The 21453-nt window shown below is 42.3% G+C and overlaps 2 protein-coding genes across 3 annotated transcripts; both read left to right on the top strand.

Moving 5' to 3' along the window:
• Window positions 1–3432: 3432 nt before the first annotated feature.
• Window positions 3433–15048, top strand: BTBD1 (BTB domain containing 1). The gene is made up of 8 exons (XM_030955512.1): window positions 3433–3948; window positions 8225–8381; window positions 8628–8733; window positions 10151–10348; window positions 10609–10801; window positions 11326–11413; window positions 12895–13041; window positions 13918–15048. Exons 1-8 carry the CDS (start codon window positions 3866–3868, stop codon window positions 14074–14076), a joined length of 1131 nt encoding a protein of 376 aa, XP_030811372.1. The 5' UTR covers window positions 3433–3865; the 3' UTR covers window positions 14077–15048.
• Window positions 15049–15429: 381 nt separating this feature from the next.
• Window positions 15430–18254, top strand: C10H15orf40 (chromosome 10 C15orf40 homolog). 2 transcript variants are annotated; one of them, XM_030955392.1, is made up of 5 exons: window positions 15430–15544; window positions 15624–15750; window positions 16456–16583; window positions 17443–17584; window positions 17962–18245. In XM_030955392.1, exons 1-4 carry the CDS (start codon window positions 15473–15475, stop codon window positions 17533–17535), a joined length of 420 nt encoding a protein of 139 aa, XP_030811252.1. In that variant the 5' UTR covers window positions 15430–15472; the 3' UTR covers window positions 17536–17584; window positions 17962–18245. The 2 variants fall into 2 exon arrangements, with proteins under 2 accessions (XP_030811252.1, XP_030811251.1); XM_030955391.1 differs by having other exon boundaries at window positions 17443–18254.
• Window positions 18255–21453: the final 3199 nt, after the last annotated feature.

Raw genomic sequence — 21453 nt, 5'->3', positions numbered from 1 at the left:
ATTACAGCTTTTTAAAATCAACATTAAATAGACACTTTACAAGACATAAGAATAAAACTTAATTCCTGCCCTTAGCATTACTCAGATCTAAGACTGAGTTTTCTGAGCCTGAGTGGATCCTGTGCTCCAAAAACTGGATCTGTTATCTACAGAGCCCACATCCCAACTGTACAGGGATGCAAGCCAGAGACAAGATAAGCACAAGAAAAAGCCCAAAGATACAACATTGTTTTTGTGGTTGTTATTAACTGTAGTTACAAAAAATTAAACATTTGAGCAACTGTAATGCTACTGATAATTGAAGTGATGGGAACAGTAATATGCATGTCTGTCATTCACAGCAGTGGCATGGATCAGAGGTAGGGGATTTTTAGGGTTTAATTGAGCATGGAAAGGAAAATATGTCATCAAATGGCTCCAGCCAGGAAGCTTAATCAGAAACAAATCTGTGATTTACTCTGAATTATTCCCTTCCCTCCTGAAGCAGAGAAAGGATGCTCACTGCTTATGAGAACAATTGCTAATCACTGTGAAAATATGAGCCAGCTCAAGAACTCTGATCATAACAACAAACAGCTCCTTGGAGCACACACAAAGCTGAGTTCATGTGGGGAAAAGAAGGAAAGGGAGGAGAATTTAAATCATTTCAGGAACAAATGGTTGAAAACAATAGTCTTAGTAACCTAAACCTTTTTGATGGCTCTCAGAGAACTGGCCCAGTTTCAGGGGCAGGGAGGCCAGGGCCACCGGGCAGGCATTCCTGTGTCTCTGGGACATCTCTGGCATCACAGCTATCTCAGAAATCCCTGCAGTTTGATCACAGCATTCTCTGCTTCCTCCTCAGTCTGTGTAAACACAGTGTCCTCTGTCTCCCTGCTGACAGGTGAGGGAGCCTCAAGCCTTGGAGAGCACTTCCTTCATGAATTTCTGCAGAAAAAAGGCACCAGGTCAGCATGGGCTTGCTCAGGCTGTTATGGAGATCTTGAAAATTAGCTGCTCAAAAGTGCAGACACTCCCTGACATTCTGTTTTCCTGGCTAGAGATCAGGACAACCTTCACAGCTACATAATATAATACTGTTGAACTTTTGTTTGCAGCCCTTGATTTGTAGCCATTTTGATGTGTGAGATCAAACAAAGCAATGTCTTCTTGAGCTGCTTATATAAATATTTTTTTATCCTATACTAATTTCTGCTGTATTTCCTAGACAAAACCTGAACACACTGAGAAAGCAAATAATGGGATTGCATTTTAGTGACATTCATGTGTAGCCCTTTTGGGAAAAGCATTGTATATTATTTCTGATCTGGACTGGCAAATACAATCCCATGACATCACATTTAAAAATGGCTGTGATCCACCCACTGAGAATGCCAAAGAAAAGCTGGCTGATTTTTTTTTTTCAAGGAAGCTAGCACATAGATTACAAGGTGAAACAAATGTCTGAGGCTCATTGTCTACATGAAGAAAAGCCCAGTGTCAAAAGGAAATATGTTACTTAATATTTTCTTAGTTCTCACTTTCAAAACTGTTTCAATTAGTGCATTTGGCATTTAGCTGAACAGATCAGATGGACATCCTGGTCACATTTCTCTTTTTCTTTGTCCCCTTTCTTGTTTTTTTTTTAGACTTTTATTTTGTTTTATTTTATTTTACTTCTATTTCTTTCCCCTCATTTTCTCTCTCCATTTTCTTTTTCAGACCATCACACAGGTCTTTCCATTCTTTTCCTATGTTGCATAGCTTTACCTTCTTATGACTGATTTCTCATCCCTGAAGCTGTCTTACACACATTGTCTGCCCCAGCTGACCTCCTTTTACATCTCTGGTGTACCTTTTCCTTTTTCCTCAGCCCTCTTCCATCCCTGTTAACCTCCTCTAGAGTGTTACTGACACTTTTTTTGCAAACAAGGTTCTCTCTAAGCAGAGCAGTCTGTTGGCTCTCAGCTGACAGATTAACCTGTGAGTGAGCACATAATGATAAAAGCAAAGACAGCAGCGACAGAAATGCTCATTAATACTCATGCCATCCCATCACTGAAAAAAAAAAATCCCATTTAAATTAACATTCTCCATTTGTGCCCAAAGTGTCAATGTTCCACATCTCCATCCCTAAGCTATAAAGGGAATGTGAGGCTCTCCTTTCCTCCCTTCTTTGTCCACCTTGGGAGAAGAAAAGTGCAGAGCTGATACCTTCATTCTTCTAAGTCAGCAGTATGATTTTATTTTTAAATATAGCCTCTGTGCAGAGCTAGCTGCTGCTTTCTGGTCGGTGCACTGTATCTTCTGATGCCCTTTCCCACTGTAGTTTACCCTGCTGAAATTGCTTCCATCTCGCTAAAGGCTCTCAAAAACTTGTTCTGCGAAACGGACCACACTTGCTTGGTCTCAGTTTTGTCCTAATTATAAACCTGAATGCAGAGCGGTGACATGTTCTATTCCTCTTTTAGCCACACGCTTCCATAAATGCTGACAAGCCGGGAGCGGTGACAAACAGCTCCGTGCAAATCGCCGCTGTGCTTACAGCACAGCCCCAGCAGATGGCAAAAGGAATCGCCTCCCTTCTGCAGCGGTTTGACAGGGCTGGGAAAACACAAACACCTCGTGTTCCTTTCCCCTCTCTTCCCTAAAATCTGAGCGGGACAGTGCCCGGGTTAATCCCCCGCCTGCACGCTGAGTTGTGCCAGCGCTGCCGGGGCACAGCGGCCTCTCTGCTTTGGCTCCTCGGAAGATAAAACACCAAATGTCGGGACACACACTACGTGCAGAAGGACTGTAAGGTGTGTGTGCCTTAAAACCCGCCGATGTTTCCACTTTACCTCAGAAATATTTAAAATAGGTCAGGGGCCCTTGTTCTGCCTGTTACCACAGCGGAACGGGCGTTATGGAAATGAATATGCATTTCACGTGCCCGAGCACAATCGCTGCCATTTATTCGCTCCCAAGGCTGGCGTTATCAGCTCCGTGCCCTGCCCGTCCGCTCGCTCCCTCTCCGCGCCTTGGGAAGTGCATTCCCTGGGCACGGCCGCTCCCGGACGCTTTGACGGGCCTGGCGAGCGGCGCAGTCCCGGGGTACATCCCGAGCACATCCCGGGCACCTCCCGAGCACATCCCGGGCACCTCCGGAGCACATCCCGAGCACATCCCAGGGTACATCCCGAGCACATCCCAGGGCACCTCCCGAGCACATCCCGGGCACCTCCCGAGCACATCCCAGGGTACATCCCGAGCACATCCCAGGGCACCTCCCGAGCACATCCCGAGCACATCCCGGGCACATCCAGCACATCCCAGGGTCGAGCACATCCCGAGCACATCCCGGGCACATCCCAGGGTACATCCCGAGCACATCCCGGGGCACATCCCGAGCACATCCGGGGCACATCCCGAGCACATCCCGGGGCACATCCTGGGCACCTCCCGGGTCAGGCCGGGCCGCGGCTCCGGCCGGGCCTGCGCGGGCAGCGGCGCGTGCGCGGCGCGGGGCGGGGCGGCGCTGACGCCGGGGCGGTGCTGACGGAGCGCCCGGCGCGGCCCGGCCCGGCGCGGCCCCGAGGGCGATGGCGGCCGCGGGGGCGGCCCGGGGGCGCCCGCGGAGACGCCGCCCGCCACCGCCGCGGGTGTCGCCGCCGCCGAGGCGGGCGCGGTGTTGCAGCGGGAGCCGCTGTACAACTGGCAGGCCACCAAGGGCTCGCTGCGGGAGCGCTTCGCCTTCCTCTTCTCCAACGAGCTCCTCAGCGACGTGCACTTCGTCGTGGGCAAGGGCAGTGCCCGCGGCGGCGGGGCGGCACCCCCTGGGCCCGGGCAGCAGCGCATCCCCGCCCACCGGTTCGTGCTGGCGGCCGGCAGCGCCGTGTTCGACGCGATGTTCAACGGCGGCATGGCCACCACCTCGGCTGAGATCGAGCTGCCCGACGTGGAGCCCGCCGCCTTCCTGGCGCTCCTCAGGTCAGCGCGGGGCGGGGGCGGGGGCGGGGGCGGCCGCGCACGGACGGGGCTCCGCGGCCCCGCTTGGCCGCCGCTGCCTTTTCCTCGCTCCGCGGCCCCTCCCGGCTCCTGTCCCCTCAGAGCCCGGCCTGTCCTACTGCCCGTCCCTGGAGGGAGATGCAGGGAAGGCGCGGAAATACCTTGTGGGCTCCACGCAAGGTCACATCGCCCCTCCAATGTGTTTTGGTCCCCTCTTGCACTTTACCCTGCACTGTTTTCCCGAGAGAAGTGCCCTCATTCCATGGCAGCTGACTGTACGTTTAGGGAAGCACTGGTGGGTGTCTGGTTGGGCACTTCGATTCAGTGTTTTGGTTAAAGTAAAATGATGGGAATTAGTGGGTCCCCTTGGTGTTGCAACTATCTAGCCATCTTCTAATAGTGACTAAGAAGGGACAGAGGCTGTTGTACCAAGCTTTTCTTTTCATTTGACACTTACCTTGAAATTTGATACTTACTTGGAAGTCTTAGTCATCTTCCTGTTCGCTTTTCTTTGTCAGTGATGATAATAAGTTGTTACATCTTTTTGCCATAATAACACCCATTGTAGTCATGCTTGGGCAGAGAGGGAACGTGCAGCAGAAGGCAATAACCAGCTGATTTTCACTCCCAGGCCATCTGAGTGTGACACTTGGGAGCGCAGTGATAGCAGAAAGGATATAAAGTGTGTTAGTGATTTCTAACTTGGGCAGAGTAGGATCTGCTAGTTCCCGTGCTCACAAAACTGATGAGTTTACCTACCATTTCTCTTTACTCGGTGTAGTGGCAAATAAAATTGATTGTGTTCATAGAAACAATTGCTAATAGTTTATTTGTGCCTTGGGCTGTGGTGCAGTAACACGACTAAACTGTATAACTTTAAGGTTCTTATTGGAGAAACCACTTTTCTAGGCAAAAAACATAAACCATAAAATATATAAAACAGTTCTCTGTAATGAACACTTGGGAAACAAGTAATACTATTTCCTGGAAATAAATATGTAGTGTCTTAGAGTTTTTTTGTAATAGGAAAAACTCCAAAGTCTTGGCAAGACTTTCTTCTTTTGCTGAGGCCTAAGAGACAGGAACAATTAGAAGAATCACCTGGTCCTTAGGTAATCATGGGCACAGGAGATAAAGCAGGTGATATGCACAAAAACCACATGAGCAGCAATCTCTTTCTGTTGCTGTTAGCAAATGAAGTGTTCTTTGTGGATTTTTTGTGCAGAGGAGCAAGAGGTAGTGGGAAGTGTCTTTCAAGCAAATTGGTTCTGAAGGTTGAAAGTAAATGACAGTGCACATGTGTACGTTCGTGTCTGTATATGTGGGAAAAACGCTGGACAGTGAAAAGTGGGTATAATAATGAAAATAGAAACACAGAAGCAGAGATTTCTAAGAGATTCCTAAGTAAAGATAAGGGTGGTATTTGAACACTGAGGAGTGAATGAAGAGATATTGTTAGGAGCAGACAAAGCACTTGTGTTGGTAGGGCTGCCAGTGCGTAATGGCCAGGGAAGCTGCGTCAGTGAGCTGACTGTGCTTGTGCCTTGTCTGAATGTCACCACACTGGTGGCCTGCTGAAACAGCTCGGCTTTGCTGTCTGTGCCAGCTCTTCAGGACATTCTCCCATGCTATGTGTGTTTCTTTGAGCCTTTATTGAAATAAATACACATTGCAGTACCTTGTTAAGAACATATCTAGGGAGAAGTTCTGTAATACATGCCAGTAATGGACTTTTTCCATGATGGAAACAATATGGGGTCTTTTCCTTGGCTGAAAGAGGCAGGAATAATACCTTGCACTGTTGACCTCTTGTATCTATCATTAGTAAATCACTCAGATAATAATAATTACATTTCACAGGACATTTCTTTAATATTTGAAAATATCAGTTTGAGGTACATTGGCTAGAAATTAAGTCAGGATCTTTGAATACACATAGCAAATGGACATCAAGTAAAGGAAATGTTTAAGTAATTCAATACTTTCTAGACATAATTTACTAATTATTTAATGCTCCGCTCATTTCCATTTTATTTACTCATGGTTTGTTAAGTCATGTCTGTAGTTTATGTGTTTCATAATGATCTACTGGCAAATGCTACTTGTAAATTAAAGGAAAAGATTTTTTAATTAAAAAGTAATTTGACAGATAAATCCTCAAGATCTGAAATAATATCAAAGTCACAAAGTTTGAATCTATTTCCCAATGAAGCAACTTTTGTGTGTGTTTCTTACTACAAAATGAGTAGCAATGATCAAGAAAATTCAGGTTGTCTCAGTAGGTGTCTGCTTTATGGTTTCTTTTTGTTGGTTTTACTAAGATATTTTTTTAAATTTTCATTCATATTTTACAATAAGCTAACTTGTCCTTTGATCACAGAATAAAGGAAAGTGATGATATGGCACAAGTTAACAGTCTGTCTTCCAAAAATCTTTTCAGAGAATTTTGGCAAGCAGTAAATAAAGGGGTAATCAAGACTAACTTGAAAAAAGATTCCTGTATGCTTTTATAATGGTGAAAACATTTCAGCTACTGAGAGGATTCCAACACAAGGGGAGAAGGAAGTGCTAACCTGAAAGTAAAGAAAAATAGCATAAAATGTATGAGAGGCTTATACAGAGTGAATGATTGACTGGTCACTTGGAAAAATTGTTTGTTCTGGTCACCAAAAATGTTCTTCCACTGTGCACATACATCCCCCAGCTTCCCATTCCCTCATCCTGATGCCAATAAAATTAGTGATTGTCATTCCCACTGAGTTAAGTGGAGGAGGAGCAGAGGTGTGAACAGAAAGCTGTGCTAGTTCAGGCGTGCCACAGAGGGGCGAGGTAACACAGACACAGCTCTTGGCACACAGGACAAGGGGATTTGTGCAGGGAAGACACACCTAGAACTGCACCCTGTTTCTTTGGAAGGTACAGCAGAAAGTGAAACACAAGCCAGATGAGCCCCTCTGGCGTATCCCTTCACTGCCTTCAGATTGGATTCACTTAAGGAATAAAACCAAAATCATGTTCCAAAACCAATTTGGGATTTGGTTTTTTTTTTGGTTAGGTAAAATGCATACTGTAGTTTGCTTGGCAATATTGCTTTTTTTACAGCCTGTTAATCAACTTTTACATGATTTGGACTCTAAGCTCCTATAAAGTCATACAACAAAAGTTATGGTATTTAAAACTGATTATTTTAAATCTTAGAACCAAAATGGAAATGCACTGTTCTAGCGCTTCAATGAAGAGCTTGTCAATTTAGTATGTAAAAGTGTACCTTGAAATATTTGTTTCTTAAAAGTAAATTTGTCAGCAGTTGTGACAAAAAAGCCAGCCCATCATTTTCATCAACAGCTAATAATAGTTCTTAGCTTTCATAAATCAATTCTGATTGAACTGATGAAACTTCTACTTAAAAAAGGAGTTTTCATTGTGGAATTATTGCATTTGTATGTATGCCCTGGTTTATTATATTTAATTACCTATGTGTGTTGGGGACAAATGTATTTTTGTAAATCACAGACTATTCTTGATTGTTATTTGAAAGGCTGATGAAATTTTGCTAAAATTATCTTAAATGTCACTTCTAAGAAAAGTTATTTTTAAAAAGACAACAACTGCTCAGGAAACAGGGTTTTTCCTGGTATTGGTGGAGGCTCCTATATTCTGGTTCACAGCTTATCCTAAAATCTCAACCAATCCTCTTGCCTCTGGCAGTGAAGACAAGCCAGAGCGTGGCAGGAGTAGAAGAGTCAAGGTCATGTGCTAGAATGTACTCCCTTTCCTCTCTGAATACTACAGAGGGGTAACTTTGACACAAGATGTTCTCACAATCTAAGTCCTTGACACTATTCCCTCATGGACAGGAAGTCAGTCTGCACTGTCAATAAATGAATTTCAGGAATACACCCACAGAGGATTGTGCATTGATATTTTCCTGATGAACTGAGAGCACACATTCGTAGGTTAAGTAATTCTGCAGCTCAGCTGTTGTTTACAGTTGGGGAGCTATGTATAACTAGTACAGCCAGATCAGTCCTAGGGAGTAATACATATTTAAAACAAATGTATGCCATTAGGTTAACATAATAGCCTTTCTTGAACCTTTTAACTTACCTTCTTTATTTATAAAGATGCTATGAGGTCAGCTGTTGCGCTGTTCACAGTGCAAATCTTTGGGCTGTTTTCTAAATGCAAAGAGATGTTGTGTTTGGCTGCCCTTCTAAAGATATGTTTTTATGATCTGTATTTGTGTATTGATTTATAGGTTTCTTTATTCAGATGAAGTTCAAATTGGTCCAGAAACAGTCATGACTACTTTATACACTGCTAAAAAGTATGCAGTCCCTGCCCTGGAAGCACATTGTGTGGATTTCCTAACAAAGCATCTCCGAGCAGATAATGCCTTTATGCTGCTTACTCAAGTAGGTAAATTTAAGCTTAGTTTTGATTTAATAGAAGAATAAATTCCCAACTGGAGGAAAATTATTAATTCTCCTTAATTATGTTCTCCTTTGAGATTTTAAGTGCTCTTTAAGTTATAAACACAAAGAGTACTTAGACAAATCAACTTATTTCAGTTTATGTCTATACTAGAGGTAAAATGCTTGCTTTTTAAGATTAGCAGTTTGTCAGCTTTATGCTTAAGATATATTTCTTTATCTTTCCAGGCTCGTTTGTTTGATGAACCTCAGCTTGCTAGTCTTTGTCTTGACACAATAGACAAAAGCACAATGGATGCCATAAGTGCAGAAGGCTTTACTGATATCGACATAGGTAAGTCACTCTGTGTGTCCATGAAGTGACAGTGCCCCAGGATAGTTCCTTCCCCCATCTGAGTGTGCAGAGTCCCAAGCACTTCTTCCCTTCTTGGCCATCCACCCCTGCAGTGCTTTCCTTTGAGCTTCACTCCTGAGCTGGGCTCCACTGCCCTGTGTCCCCATTTCAGTCATGGTTGGTGTCCCAGGGCTCCCACTGTGGTGACACCACACTTCATTGAAGCCAAAGCTTTCACTTGCTGAGGTTGTGCCTCATGCCTGAGGCATCCATAGCTGCTTTTCATGTGCAACAGGAATCATACTGTTCTGTTGCCTCATGGTATTTATCTATTCAGTTGCACAGATCAGGTACAATTAATGAAATCTGCTTTAAAAAATGAGTACATGAACTGCTAGTTTCTCTGTTTAATCTTCTATCAAAAGCTAGCAGTTGTAAATTTACTTGCTCAATTTCATTGCTACTATATGTATCTAAGGTTTTACTCCAATTCAGCTAGATTGTGGGAAAAATTCAAACTGAAAGAAAGTTGTTTCACTGCATAAAGAAATTTTAAAGCCATTGTTAACTCACGTTCAATAGGATTTGTACTCTGATTGAGTGATCTTTAGTTTTGGTAAGTCTCAATCTGTTTTGACTTTCCAATATGCTATTTTCTATAACTGCAAACATGCCTTACTTAAATTCAAGGCAGATAAAAATTCCCAAAGAGAGAAGATTCAGAATATAGAAAGCCATTTATTTTTTTACTTGTATTCAATGATAATTTGTGCATACCTGTTATTCAAAGAAGGCCAGAAGAAGTAATAAGTACAGGATAAGTTGCTTTTTAAACATGTACCTTGCCTCAGATCTTGTGTGGAGCCTTCAGGCTTTGTAGAGAGCAAATATGTCAGTGCTTAAGATGACTTTCATGTATCTTTAAACTGGTTTTTGTGAACCACTGCTGCTTGTTGATCCAGATGGGCAGGTGGCTGCCCAGATGAGAATATGACACTGTCATTGTGAGCAACTTGGTTTTTTAGTGTCATCATGAGTAACCTGCTTTTTTAATAGTGTGCATTCGCTGTTTGGTCACTTTCGGTTTAGATCTTGCCCTAGCAATGGAAATCGTTCAAGATACTTGTTACCACTATAGAGATTAGTTACACTCTTAGGAATCAAGAAGAAAGCTCATATCCTGTCTTCATAGCAGGAAAATGAACTTTTAGTTTGACATCTATATGTCATTGAGAGGTTATTTTTTATGTAAGATAAATTATGTGTAATATATGTACACACATAACAATAAGACATAGCTAATAGTCTTGTTATGAATGTTCTTAGTGTGTGATTAGTATTTTAAGCTTACATAGTGTAGCACTGTCACTGGCTTGGATGAAAACTGACCTGAAGCTGCTAACATTTTTTTCTTTAGATACATTATGTGCAGTTCTAGAAAGGGACACTCTCAGTATTCGAGAAAGTAGGCTCTTTGGAGCTGTTGTTCGCTGGGCAGAAGCAGAATGTCAAAGACAGCAACTGCCTGTGACATTCGGGAACAAACAGAAAGTCCTTGGAAGGGCTCTTTCCTTAATCCGTTTTCCACTAATGACTATTGAAGAGTTTGCAGCAGGTGAGTTTTGGAGTTCTTTGTTTTACTGTTAGACCATATCTCAGTGCTGTTTAACTGTGTTTAGATGCTTAACACTCAATCTTGTTATTAATATTGTACTAATAACAGTTGTGATGCACAAATGAAAGCAAAACCTTCTGCAGATTATGCTCTGGCCATTGGAAAATATTATTGTTGTCTTCAGTTTGTGATATGTGTGGTTTAAATAGAACAGCTGGAGTAATCCTTCAAACCATCTTACAAGTTTTATGTTTTCACAGGCCCTGCTCAGTCTGGAATCTTGTCGGATCGGGAAGTAGTAAATCTCTTTCTGCACTTTACTGTCAATCCCAAACCCAAAGTAGATTACATTGACCGACCAAGGTGTTGCCTTAGAGGAAAAGAATGCAGCATCAACAGGTTCCAGCAGGTGGAGAGTCGCTGGGGCTACAGCGGAACGAGCGACCGCATCAGGTGGGGCTTCAGAAACTCTGTGAAGGAGAGACAGAAATGGGTGGGGAGAAAGGGAACAAAGCATTCAACTTTGACTTTTTGGTATAAGATACAGTAGCAAACATGCCGGCTCTGTTGCACACATTTGATCTTTTCAATTTTTTTTAGCTATTACACACATGAGATAAAAACAAGAATGACGTTTGGGAGGATTGGGTACATTCCAGAATGATTGACTGTTATCTGTATATTTCTTTTTGAAATACCAAATCTTGATCTGTTTTAATTTTGGAGATACTGAAAAGAATCTCGTTATGTTTTGTTTATTAATACTGAATATCTTGAGGAATTAGCAAAGCTTTAACATGTGAAGCTGGCAAAGCATTTTTCTTAGTATTGAAATCTAAAGAAAAAATGCTATTTAAAAAAAATGCAATGCCATTCTCAGTTTACTTCCCTACTCTTCAGTGGGAGTCTTTTTCCTACTTGAAATAAGGTAACACACTCACTAGAGTTATTTGAATTCCTTTCTTGTGTCTTATCAGGTTCACAGTTAACAGAAGAATTTCCATAGTGGGATTTGGATTATATGGATCTATTCATGGACCCACAGACTATCAAGTTAATATACAGGTACAGTACATTATGTTTAAATAGGCTTGTACACTTGTAGGAACTTAAAAAAGGAAGCTACACTTGTAGCACTTGCAGAAGCTTTGGTCTATATTTGGGAGGGAGCAATTGACAGGCTAGGAGTCGAAGCTGTGTTTTGTCACAAGTGGGCATAAGTGGGTGATTAGGCAAAAGAACACTATGTAACTTTGCTCCCTTTCTCCTGTATTCTCCTGTCCTCCAATCATTTTCAGTGTAGGTGTTTCCCAACATCCAGCTTTTTTCCTCTTTTCTCAAGCCTTTCCTAATAGGAAATATGTACTGATACTGTACTTGGGTGTGTTTTGTTCTTCAGTAGCCTGTGTGCTTCTTATAAAGATTTGATTTTCGTAATTGTTCCTTTTAGTTTCTTTTGAACAAGAATTCTTGCTCATTTTTCTCTTTTTGAAGTTTAGCACAGCTGTGGGGGATTTGCTTTTGTTGTTCACGTGGGAGTGTTGACTCTCAGTATATTACGGACACTGTTACATAGTGTTTCCATTATGAAATTTTGAATCTGATCCTGCTCATCACTCAGTACCAAATCAAGGGTTGCGTTTCTTCCTGCTGAGCAATTGGTTAGCAGGCTCATGAAGTGGCCAGTGATAGCATCTAAAAATGTCCCCCTGCTTCATGTCCTGATGTGACCCTTGCCTGGTTCCAGCAGGCAATTGAAGACACCACTCAAATCATATTTCCTGCTCTTGTAGCCTGTTAGATCCCTTAGCATGTTGTGGTCAGGATTTTCTTCTAGTAGGATTGATCCAGCACTATATTTTTTCTTCTTTTTTGAGTGTGGAATTTCAATCTATTTAAATTATTTTTCTTGTAGAGATTAGTTTTGTTTAGATTCTAAGCTTTTTAGCAAGATATTAGGATTACATGACTGGCACAGTTTTACCCTGTGCTATTATTACACTGGAACTAGTGATTCTTACTGGCCGCTGAAATTGAAGGCGAAATAAATATTATCTGAGTAGAATTTTTATACTGAATCAAGATTAGAAATAAATTGTATAAAACACAACAGCACAAGCTTTTGTTTTCTTTTATGAAGGTGTCATTGACTGCCGACATTATCTGTAAAACTTGTTTTCTGAACTAGCCACAGGCAGCAATTGAGATTCCCTCATGTGGGCTGTGAAGGTGGACAGAGATCAGCAAACCTCAGCACAGGATTAGATGTTGTATATGCAGGTCAGGAGCTGAAGGTGTGAGAGCTGTTCTCCATCTCCCAAGCATGGACTTTCACCTGGCTGGAGCAGTGCCCAGAGCCGTCGTTCCCAGCTGCTGTGTCAGCTGCAGCGCTGTCAGGAAATCACAGCTCCCTTCCAGCTGAGATTGCACTGTCCTTGCAGTTAGGCTGGGTGGGGTAGGCAAGTGTTTGCTTGTAACCTTCTCGTGTGCATGCAGTCAGAACCTTTCTCGTGCCATAAAGCTACAATGTTCCTGCTTTTGCCCAGATAATTGATTATGAGAAGAACCAGACGCTGGGACAGAACGACACTGGATTTAGCTGTGATGGAACAGCCAGCACCTTCAGAGTTATGTTCAAGGAGCCCATAGAGATCCTGCCCACGGTTTGCTACACAGCTTGTGCAACCTTGAAAGTAAGAATGTCTAACAGGACAGAAGAAAGTGTTACTTTGATGCAAGAGTTTTTCTTTTATCAGTCTTCTGATGGGAGAGTGTCTTCTACATCTTGAATTTATTTTAACTTTAGGGCTAAAGAAGGACATAGTTAGAACTCTACTGTAATTTGTAAGACTGTTACATCTCTTCTGGGCCACAGCATGGAATTCATAACTGGATCCTTTGTGCCTTCCTACTTTTTTGCTTGATGTAGGAGTTAGAATAGTTCTAATGGAAGTCACTGGTTCTGTGTGGGAAAAAAGCACTGTCTAGAAAATGTAATCTGGCAGCTCTCTATCAAAATTTAAGTTTGATTTCTTTTATCAAGGCTATTCTAACCACTAGCTAAATTCAAGAAAACAGCTGTTTTTTCATCTCTTTTTATATACTGGTGCTGAAATAATAGCAAGAATTACTTGTTCTCAGAAAGTCTCCTCTTAGTGTTGTGGACAAATTTGTTTCTCAAAAATATTTTAATGTTTTTCTAAATATAATTCCCTATACAGAAATGAGAGTTTGGTGGGTTGGAAAAAATACTGCACATAAAAAGCAGCTGAGTCAGGGAACTAAGTAAGAATACAGACAACATGTGTGATAAGGAGAAATATTAGAAAGTATTCATTACTAGTTGGATAAAATCAACTGGTTTAAATCTGCTGTCAGAGAAATATATTTTTGTTATTTAAACATAGGCCCTTGCTTCTGTTGCCTGTGATTTTGTATATAATTCATATGATGTGGGTACAGAAATTTTATACTACTAAAATAGCCCAAGTCAGTTGTGTTTGACCATCAGCAATTTTTGGGTCTTGCTCACTTCCATTCTGTTGCTAATCTCTTGTGATGCTTTTCAGGGTCCTGATTCCCACTATGGAACAAAAGGTTTGAAGAAAGTGATCCACGAATCTCCTACTGCTAGCAAAACATGCTTTGTCTTTTATAGTTCACCAGGTAACAACAATGGTACATCAATAGAAGATGGACAGATACCAGAAATAATATTTTATACTTAGTTCCACATGGTGATCTGGAATGTGTTGGTATCTCAGTGGACTTCAGCTCACTATTGGCAGCAGTTAAAAAATTCTGTTAAATTACTTTAATGTGTAAAAAAAACCGAATTTGTTTGAGGGGTACCAGAAAACCTTTTTTTTCTCCGCATTGTTATTGGTATATTGTAATTTAGCTTTTCCTCTAAACCAAATGTTAATGGAATTAGTACTCTGTATATTGAAAAGTTTGTTTTAAGTACTACCTTGTGGCTAATTACTTTGTGTTTTCACCCCTTTGTTTCTCATGTAGTAAAATTCATTCTTTGAACTGGAAAATCCTTACTTGTTATGAACAACTTGTGTATGTTTTCTCCAATCTGTCCTTAAAAGACAGTAAAGCTGCTGCTGTAGTGCCATCTTGCACTTCTTTCCAAAATGACCTTGGGTTGACCCTATGGACATGGATTGCTACTGTATTTTTTTGAAGTACGTCAGCAAAGCTGCATTCATATTGCCATCATCTTGACTTTTTCCAAGAGCCATGGAGAATTAATGGACTTTGCGCTGCAGAGAACATCTGCAGCAGCACTGAAGAAATAAATATTAAGTCAAATTCAGCAAGAAACAGATCTTTCCCGAATCTCTCTTAATTCAGAAGGGCTGTTTTGGAAAATAGAACTGGTTATGCAAATAGCCACTGTATATATACATATGTGCCTATAAAAGATGTATAATGTGAAAATGAGAATACGAGACTTGTCATGATGTTATTTTATCATTGGATATTCTAATACTAAAAAAATTGAGTATAAACTCAATTATTGGTGTGCAAAGAGTTTTACAGATTGCATACGCTAATTTGATGCAATTGCTGTATGTATATAGTATTCAGTGCTTTGTAGTATGTACCATGTAGTAACAGAATGGCTTTTTACACCAAGACCTGTACCCTCTCCCACATCATACTAAAATTTAAGAATGCAGGAGAAAAAATAAGAAATTTTCCTTTCTTAAGGGGGAAAAGGGGGACGTCACGCAGGTTTGGGGTGTCCAAAGGATGTGTCTAGAAAAAGTGTCTGTCAAACGTCCAGCTCTGTGCACACTCCGCCAGCGCTCTCCTGTCCCCGGGCACGGCGCTGTTCCGAGACAGGGACGGGGCTCGGCCGGGCCGTGCGGGAGAGACAGGGAGAGGCTATGCGGAGGAGCCGCTGCGGGCACAGGGCCAGCCTGGCCGGGCCTTGCGGCATCAGCCGCTGAGGGCACAGAGCTCGGCTGTCCCGGAGCGGCCGCTGAGGGCACAAAGCTCGGCTCTGCCGGAGCGGCCGTGAGGGCACAGGGCCGGCCGGGCCGGGCCGTGCGGAGCGCGCAGGCGCCTCGGGGCGGGCCCGGCGCGGTTGCCGGAAGGGCCGCCCCGGCCATGCCGAGCCTCGCTGGGTTCCTGCGAGTGCGGGCGGCGCCGGTGCGGAGCGGCGGGGCCATGCCCGGGAAGGTGCGGGCAGGGCCAGGAGAGGGAAGGGGGGCAGGGGCGGGTGGTACCCGCGGTGACCGCGCCTGTTCCTCTGTTTCAGGGAAAAGCAGCTGCCAAGGGCCCCGCGGAGCCGGGCGCCGCCGCGGGACCGGTGGCGGCGGCGGGCGGCGGCTCCGTGAAGGTGGCGGTGCGCGCCAAGCCCGGTGCCCGCTGCAGCGCCGTCACAGGTGGGTCTGCGGGCCGGGGCACCGGGCCCTGCATCGCTGCACCCTGAGGAACAGGGGCGGAGGGAGGGAAAGTGCAAAATCCCACCCGGAAACTGAGGCGAGGATTTCGGCTCTCCCCCCTGTACAGCGCTGGGTGGCGCGGTGAGCACGGGTAAATCCTGATCCTAAATCCTTCCGTTTGGCTTCTGTGGTTTCGTGCCGGCCGTTTGTGTCTCAAGGGTCTGTGCGGTTTTATTAGAGCCATAAAAGTTGGGTCTAATAAAGCGTGTTCTCCCTCTACAGCTCTGGCCTTGCTCCTGCACTCATTGGGGCTGCTTTGACATCCCCCGTGTGTGCGATACCCACGGGCTGTGGCAGTGTCCAGGCCCCTTGGGAATTTACTGGGAATTTACTGACAGCCTGTCTCTCTGAGCGGACTGATTTTCAGGCTTTTGGGGTGGAGGTGGGGGGCTAACCTCATTTGAGTCGTGTTACGTGGTGCCAAGCAGGACAATCACTGCTTGTATTGTCAGGAGCTTATATTTGATTGTACTGGCCGACCGTCAAGGGAATTCATGAAATGTGAAAATGCTTCACCTGCTAATCTATACATTTACTCGGTTTTAAATTAAAATGCTTTCCAAAGCATAAACGCTCATTTTTAGGAAACTATGATGTGATGTTTTGAATATTTTGAGCATAAAATCCTCCAACTATTTGCTATAGATGTGACAGCAGAGGCAGTAGGTGTAGCTATTGCTGCACCTCCGTCGGAAGGGGAGGCAAATGCAGAGCTGTGTCGCTACCTCGCTAAGGTGCTCGAAGTGAAGAAGAGTGATGTTGTTTTAGAGAAGGTACTTCCTTTTTTTCCTTTCAGCTTTGCCCTACTGCAGTTGAAATTCAGGATTTTGAAGCTTACACATTGAGTACAGAGAGCTACTCCAAGTTCAGTCTGAAAGACACTTCAAAAAGTTTAGTTGAGTTAATGGAATGATTCATTGAGAACAAACTTGGTGTGGGAAGAACTATGGCTGATCTTGAGATCTTTTAACCAGAAGGGTTGTCATGATAATGTTTTGCAAATCTCTGTAGTTCATGTTTTCTGTGTTCTTCAAGATTCTCTTGTTTTCATGTCAAATGAGTTCACAGAATTTGTGTTCTGCAGAGAATGCGCATTTTATTAGTAACTTTCTATTTTTTTAAAAATAACATGTATTTGAATCAAAAGATTCTGACATTTAACTGTCACACATGAGCAAGAGTGTATGTAAGCACTTGGGTTGTAGCTGGGCCTCAAGAGTTTCTCTGTATTAGGATTTACATCTTGATTTTGGTGACCGGAAACTCTTTGTTTTATTCATTGCACTGAATAAATAATTTGTTTTATTAATTCATTGTACTTGAAGTCAGTTTTTCCAGCCATTTTCATTTATAGTTTATAAGCACAAGAACACAGTGAAAAATGGTGCTTTTTATTTTTATCTGTTGGTTGAATGGAGTAGTTATAGAAATCTTTTAAAGACTAATAGTAAAGGATAAGATGACCAAGGAAATGTTGTGAAAAGGTAGAGACAAAGTGATGTGAGTCTTGCTTTTCCTGAACCATGGGCAAACTGCTTCATTTGTTATCAGCATTTTATAAATTGCACTGTTTTCTTACCTTAAAGGGTGATTCTCTGAAAGATGGGTTTTTTCTGTGTTTGTCTAAACCAGGGGGGTAAATCACGTGACAAAGTGGTGAAGATTTCGGTATCAGCGACACCAGATGAGATTTTAGAAAAACTGAAAAAAGAAGCTTCCAGTTGACCTAAAACAAGAGCAGGAAATAGGAAAAAGCAGCTTGGTACATGGAAAGGTATTCTTTTTTACTTCATGCAGTGCTGTTGAGAGTGTGGGTAATGACTACAGGAAGATACTTCCTTCCCCTCCCCTTGTTAATATAGGTGCTGTACAGTTGAAGTTTTTCTGTAGGTTTGGTTAGAAAACTGAGACTCTGTATCTGCTCCTGACACTACAGATTTCCTTCTGCTCTGGGTGGTGTCCTGTGGGTAAGATTTGTCCTCTTTCCTGGTCCCTAAACAAATGGTTTAGGAAATGTGTTTTTAGTGGAGCAAATGTTGGTTAACAAAGTGAGGGGTTTGGAGTGACAGCCTTTCATGTGGGAAGTGGTACAAAAGGACAAACCTGGATGGCACAGTCATAAAAGAGACTCTTCTCTCTGATATCTCACAGCAGGTGCAGCTTTTCACTGTGGGCACCTACAGATATCTAAAATAAATGTCTTTTGAAGCCAGTGTGCTGTTGTTGATCACACAGACAAACTGAAAGTAGAATCTCCTGAGCAACTGAAAGAAAACCAGAAGATTTCAGGATGAAAAACCAGTGCAGGACGCGGTCATTGCACACGTGGGGTCACTTTGTAATAATCTGTAAATAGTTTCCTTAAAAGTAGAGATATGGTCATATATATCTTTGCCAATTGTATGTCACCTGTAATGATTGTTTTTAATAAAAGAGGCAAAAAGTATTGTCAAGCTTTGGTTTGTGTTTATATTTTTAACAAAGAAAATAGTTGTTTCCTAGAAACATCTTCATAGAATGCTACTTTGAAGCAGCCGTTTTTTATAATCTTTCCTTGGTCTAAAAATGAGAAGTAGTGCAACCCCTAGAGAACAGAGCTGAGTCATTTGTAGAACACAACAAAACAAGAAGTCTGAAACAAAATGGGCAACTATACTCCAGTTTCAAGGCTGATGAGAAAAAGGCTGAACTTCTCTATTTATCATGCTTCAGAGGTCAGAGGAAGATTTACCTGAAATTACCCAAAAATATGTGTGAGACCACACATTCTAGTAGGACTTTTTTTTCCTCTGCATCACTGCTGATGTCTGAAATTGTCCTGTATTTGTCCTATGGTTGTCATGTTAAAAAGAAAGTAATGGCTAAAGGAAAAAATATAAACTATTCTGAAGGTTTGCTTAAGGTTTATCATGCATTCTTCTGGAAAACAGTGTTATGAATGCATAAGCATTTATGCTGATGCATTGCCACATTGATGCAGTAAGGCTTCATAGCTCATAATTCAGCTTTTTCATGGACAAAAGTCTTTCACTTTAGGGAACTCTTTCAATGTCCCGTTATTCTAAATATTGCAACGGTTGCTTTTGGAGTTAGAGAACTCGTGTTTGTCAAGATGGCAGTTCCTTCAAGGTGACTAATTGTAAAGATGTTATGAAAAATGTTACTTTCTGGAGAAATAAGTCTGAATTCTGAATTGTTTGTTTAATGGTTCACACCTGAGCCCCTTATTTTCTCAGGCATTTGGGCAGCCATACATTGCCTCAGTCCTCTTTCCTTGCACATCTTTTCAGTCTGCACAGGCTGATTTTATTTTACTGTTCCATCAGTTTTGGTTCACCTCTCCCTGCTGCTAGATCTGCTCTTGCCCAGCAGAGGGGTGCCGTGTCTTGCACAAATTAAGGCCAAGCAAACCAAGATGAAGTGTTAGTGGTTTGTTGGTGGGGGTTTTTCCTTTTATTCCCTGAACTTTTCTACTTATGATAAGGAGAAAATGGCAATAAAAAGACTGAGGAATTCTGTATTTATAAATTACATTTGGAATTGGCTGCTGCAACAGCCATTGTACATTTTTTTTAACGCTTATATACTCTGTTGAAATAATGTATTTCATTACACTTCCCTGTGACTTCAGACACAGACTGAGGGAGGAGCTGTGTGGACAGATACAGTCTCTGAAGCACATTGATCTTCAGTGATGATTACCTGAAATAGCCAATTTAGTTTTTCAGTGCCCTCTCTGCTTGTCAGCATGTTCTGCCTAGGCTTTGCTGGCTTCTGCTTGGCTTCTTCACCTTTCCTAAACACCTTCAGCTGCCATTCTGCATCTGTTCTGCCTGATCAATGAACGTAACTTGAATTCCTGACAGTGTGGCAAATAAACCCTGGGAATGTGCAATTTATGTAATGTGAGTAACCAAAATTATTTTGGAATGGTTGTATAACACTGGGGTGTTGCCATATAGAATCATACTTCATAGCGTCTTATGTCAATGTTTTTTGTGCTGTACATCCCTATATCAATTGTATCCCTGATACCTTGGCTGTGGATTTAGGTAGCCTGGGAGGGTGGAACTGCTGCTCCATTGCTGTAGGGCCCCAGTTTGTGGTGATTGGGAGTGGGGCTGGCCCAGCCTCATCCCCAGTGGGCACAGCTGTGAGCAGCACTGACAGCAATGAGCCATGGAGTGCCCAGGGGCACTGACCAACCACACAGGGAACAGGGCACACAGGGGCAGTGCATGAACAGGAGGGAATAAAAGGTTGGGCTGAAGAACAAGAAGAGCAGACACTGGAAGCCTTCTGAAGTGGAATGATGTTACTCTGCATGGGCAGATGCTTGAAGCCTTCTGAAGGGGTGAGGTGTTACTCTGCATGGGTTGAAGCTTTCTGGAATTTTATGGTGATACTCTGTGTATTGTGGCTGTCTCAACTACTGCACATTGTATATCCAGAGAGGTAGAGAAGAGCTAAGAAACTTGTGTAAACCAAACAATGCCAAAACTGTGATTTAAGCCCCAGCTTCTGCAAGTCTTGCATTGAAATCCTAACCTGTCAACTGTCTCTTCATGAACACAGTAAAATAGCTTTCATTCTATTGAAAAAATTGTGGTAGTAAGAATCCCTTACTCCAGCAGAATATGTTTTTATAGAGCAGAGCTTTGTGATATTGTAAGAAGCTTCTTCCAAGAATGTCAAGATGCTTTACAAATCCCTGCTCAAAATAAATTCTTATTCCTGGACCAATTTAAAAACATTGTCCCTGTTGCTACATAACTTACATACCTATTGGTACCTGCTTTATCCATGTGCATTAAGCTACATGATTACTCAACTATTGAAATCAAGCACTGTCCTCTTTCCCTAATGCATGGCCTGACCAATTTCAGTAAAATCCATCTAATGGTGATTTAATACCTGACTGCTTGCAGACCTGCACAGTCAGTGCAATTTGAAAGTATAATTATGTTATTTAAACATTAGCAAAATAGAAGTTATCTGAATAAATTCTATGCCAGTCTTATGGCATAGAAGGGTCTTAGTCTTTCATCCACTCAGTTATATTTATTTTCTAAAATCCAGCTTTGAAGGTTGCTTTCATTGTAGTAGTGTAATATGCTAATTAAGGATATTTAATTATACCCTCTGAAACTGTCTCTTTGCTCTTTTTCTTTCAATCCACTCCATTTATCATCTGCAGGGCATTCCTATCTCCCCTTTTAGTCCCAAGTGTTTCTAAATCCTCATTTCTTCAGGTATCATCAGTCTAAATAATCCTGGATAATTGACAACTTTGTCAATAACTGGCAGCAGCAATTTAGCAGAAAGCACAGTTTAATATCTTCCAGCTTCCAGGAAGATAAATACACCTGATCTTCCTGCTCAGTACTTCACATCTCATTCTTGTTTCCCCTCTCATGATGTTTATTTGCATGTGTAAAACTTGAACCAGCTCAGTTTATAAAATTGTTTCTGCATTACTTCTACCTACTGTATTCCCCTCTTAATGTTTCAGTCTTTGTCTTGGGAAGATGATTCATTGCCAGATGGGTTTAAAAATGGGCTCCTGTCTCCTTTGGGGACCACAGCGCTTTATCCTCCTGTGAAAGCTGTCCTGGTTGTTACTCTAGGAAGGGGCTGTACTTG

Source organism: Camarhynchus parvulus, chromosome 10, assembly GCF_901933205.1.
Source record: "Camarhynchus parvulus chromosome 10, STF_HiC, whole genome shotgun sequence".
NCBI classification, from domain to species: Eukaryota; Metazoa; Chordata; class Aves; order Passeriformes; family Thraupidae; genus Camarhynchus; species Camarhynchus parvulus.
Note: the sequence above shows the minus strand (reverse complement) of the source record. Positions and strands in the feature narration are given on the sequence as shown.

Excerpts from the sequence above, each read along its gene's own strand:
- BTBD1 (XM_030955512.1), top strand. The coding sequence starts at position 3,866 with ATGTTCAACGGCGGCATGGCCACCACCTCGGCTGAGATCGAGCTGCCC. Across the intron at positions 10,349-10,608 it reads TATTGAAGAGTTTGCAGCAG|GCCCTGCTCAGTCTGGAATC; the intron begins GTGAGTTTTGGA and ends ATGTTTTCACAG. Across the intron at positions 11,414-12,894 it reads ACTATCAAGTTAATATACAG|ATAATTGATTATGAGAAGAA; the intron begins GTACAGTACATT and ends GCTTTTGCCCAG.
- C10H15orf40 (XM_030955391.1), top strand. The coding sequence starts at position 15,473 with ATGCCGAGCCTCGCTGGGTTCCTGCGAGTGCGGGCGGCGCCGGTGCGG. Across the intron at positions 15,545-15,623 it reads GCGGGGCCATGCCCGGGAAG|GGAAAAGCAGCTGCCAAGGG; the intron begins GTGCGGGCAGGG and ends CCTCTGTTTCAG. Across the intron at positions 16,584-17,442 it reads GTGATGTTGTTTTAGAGAAG|GGGGGTAAATCACGTGACAA; the intron begins GTACTTCCTTTT and ends TGTCTAAACCAG.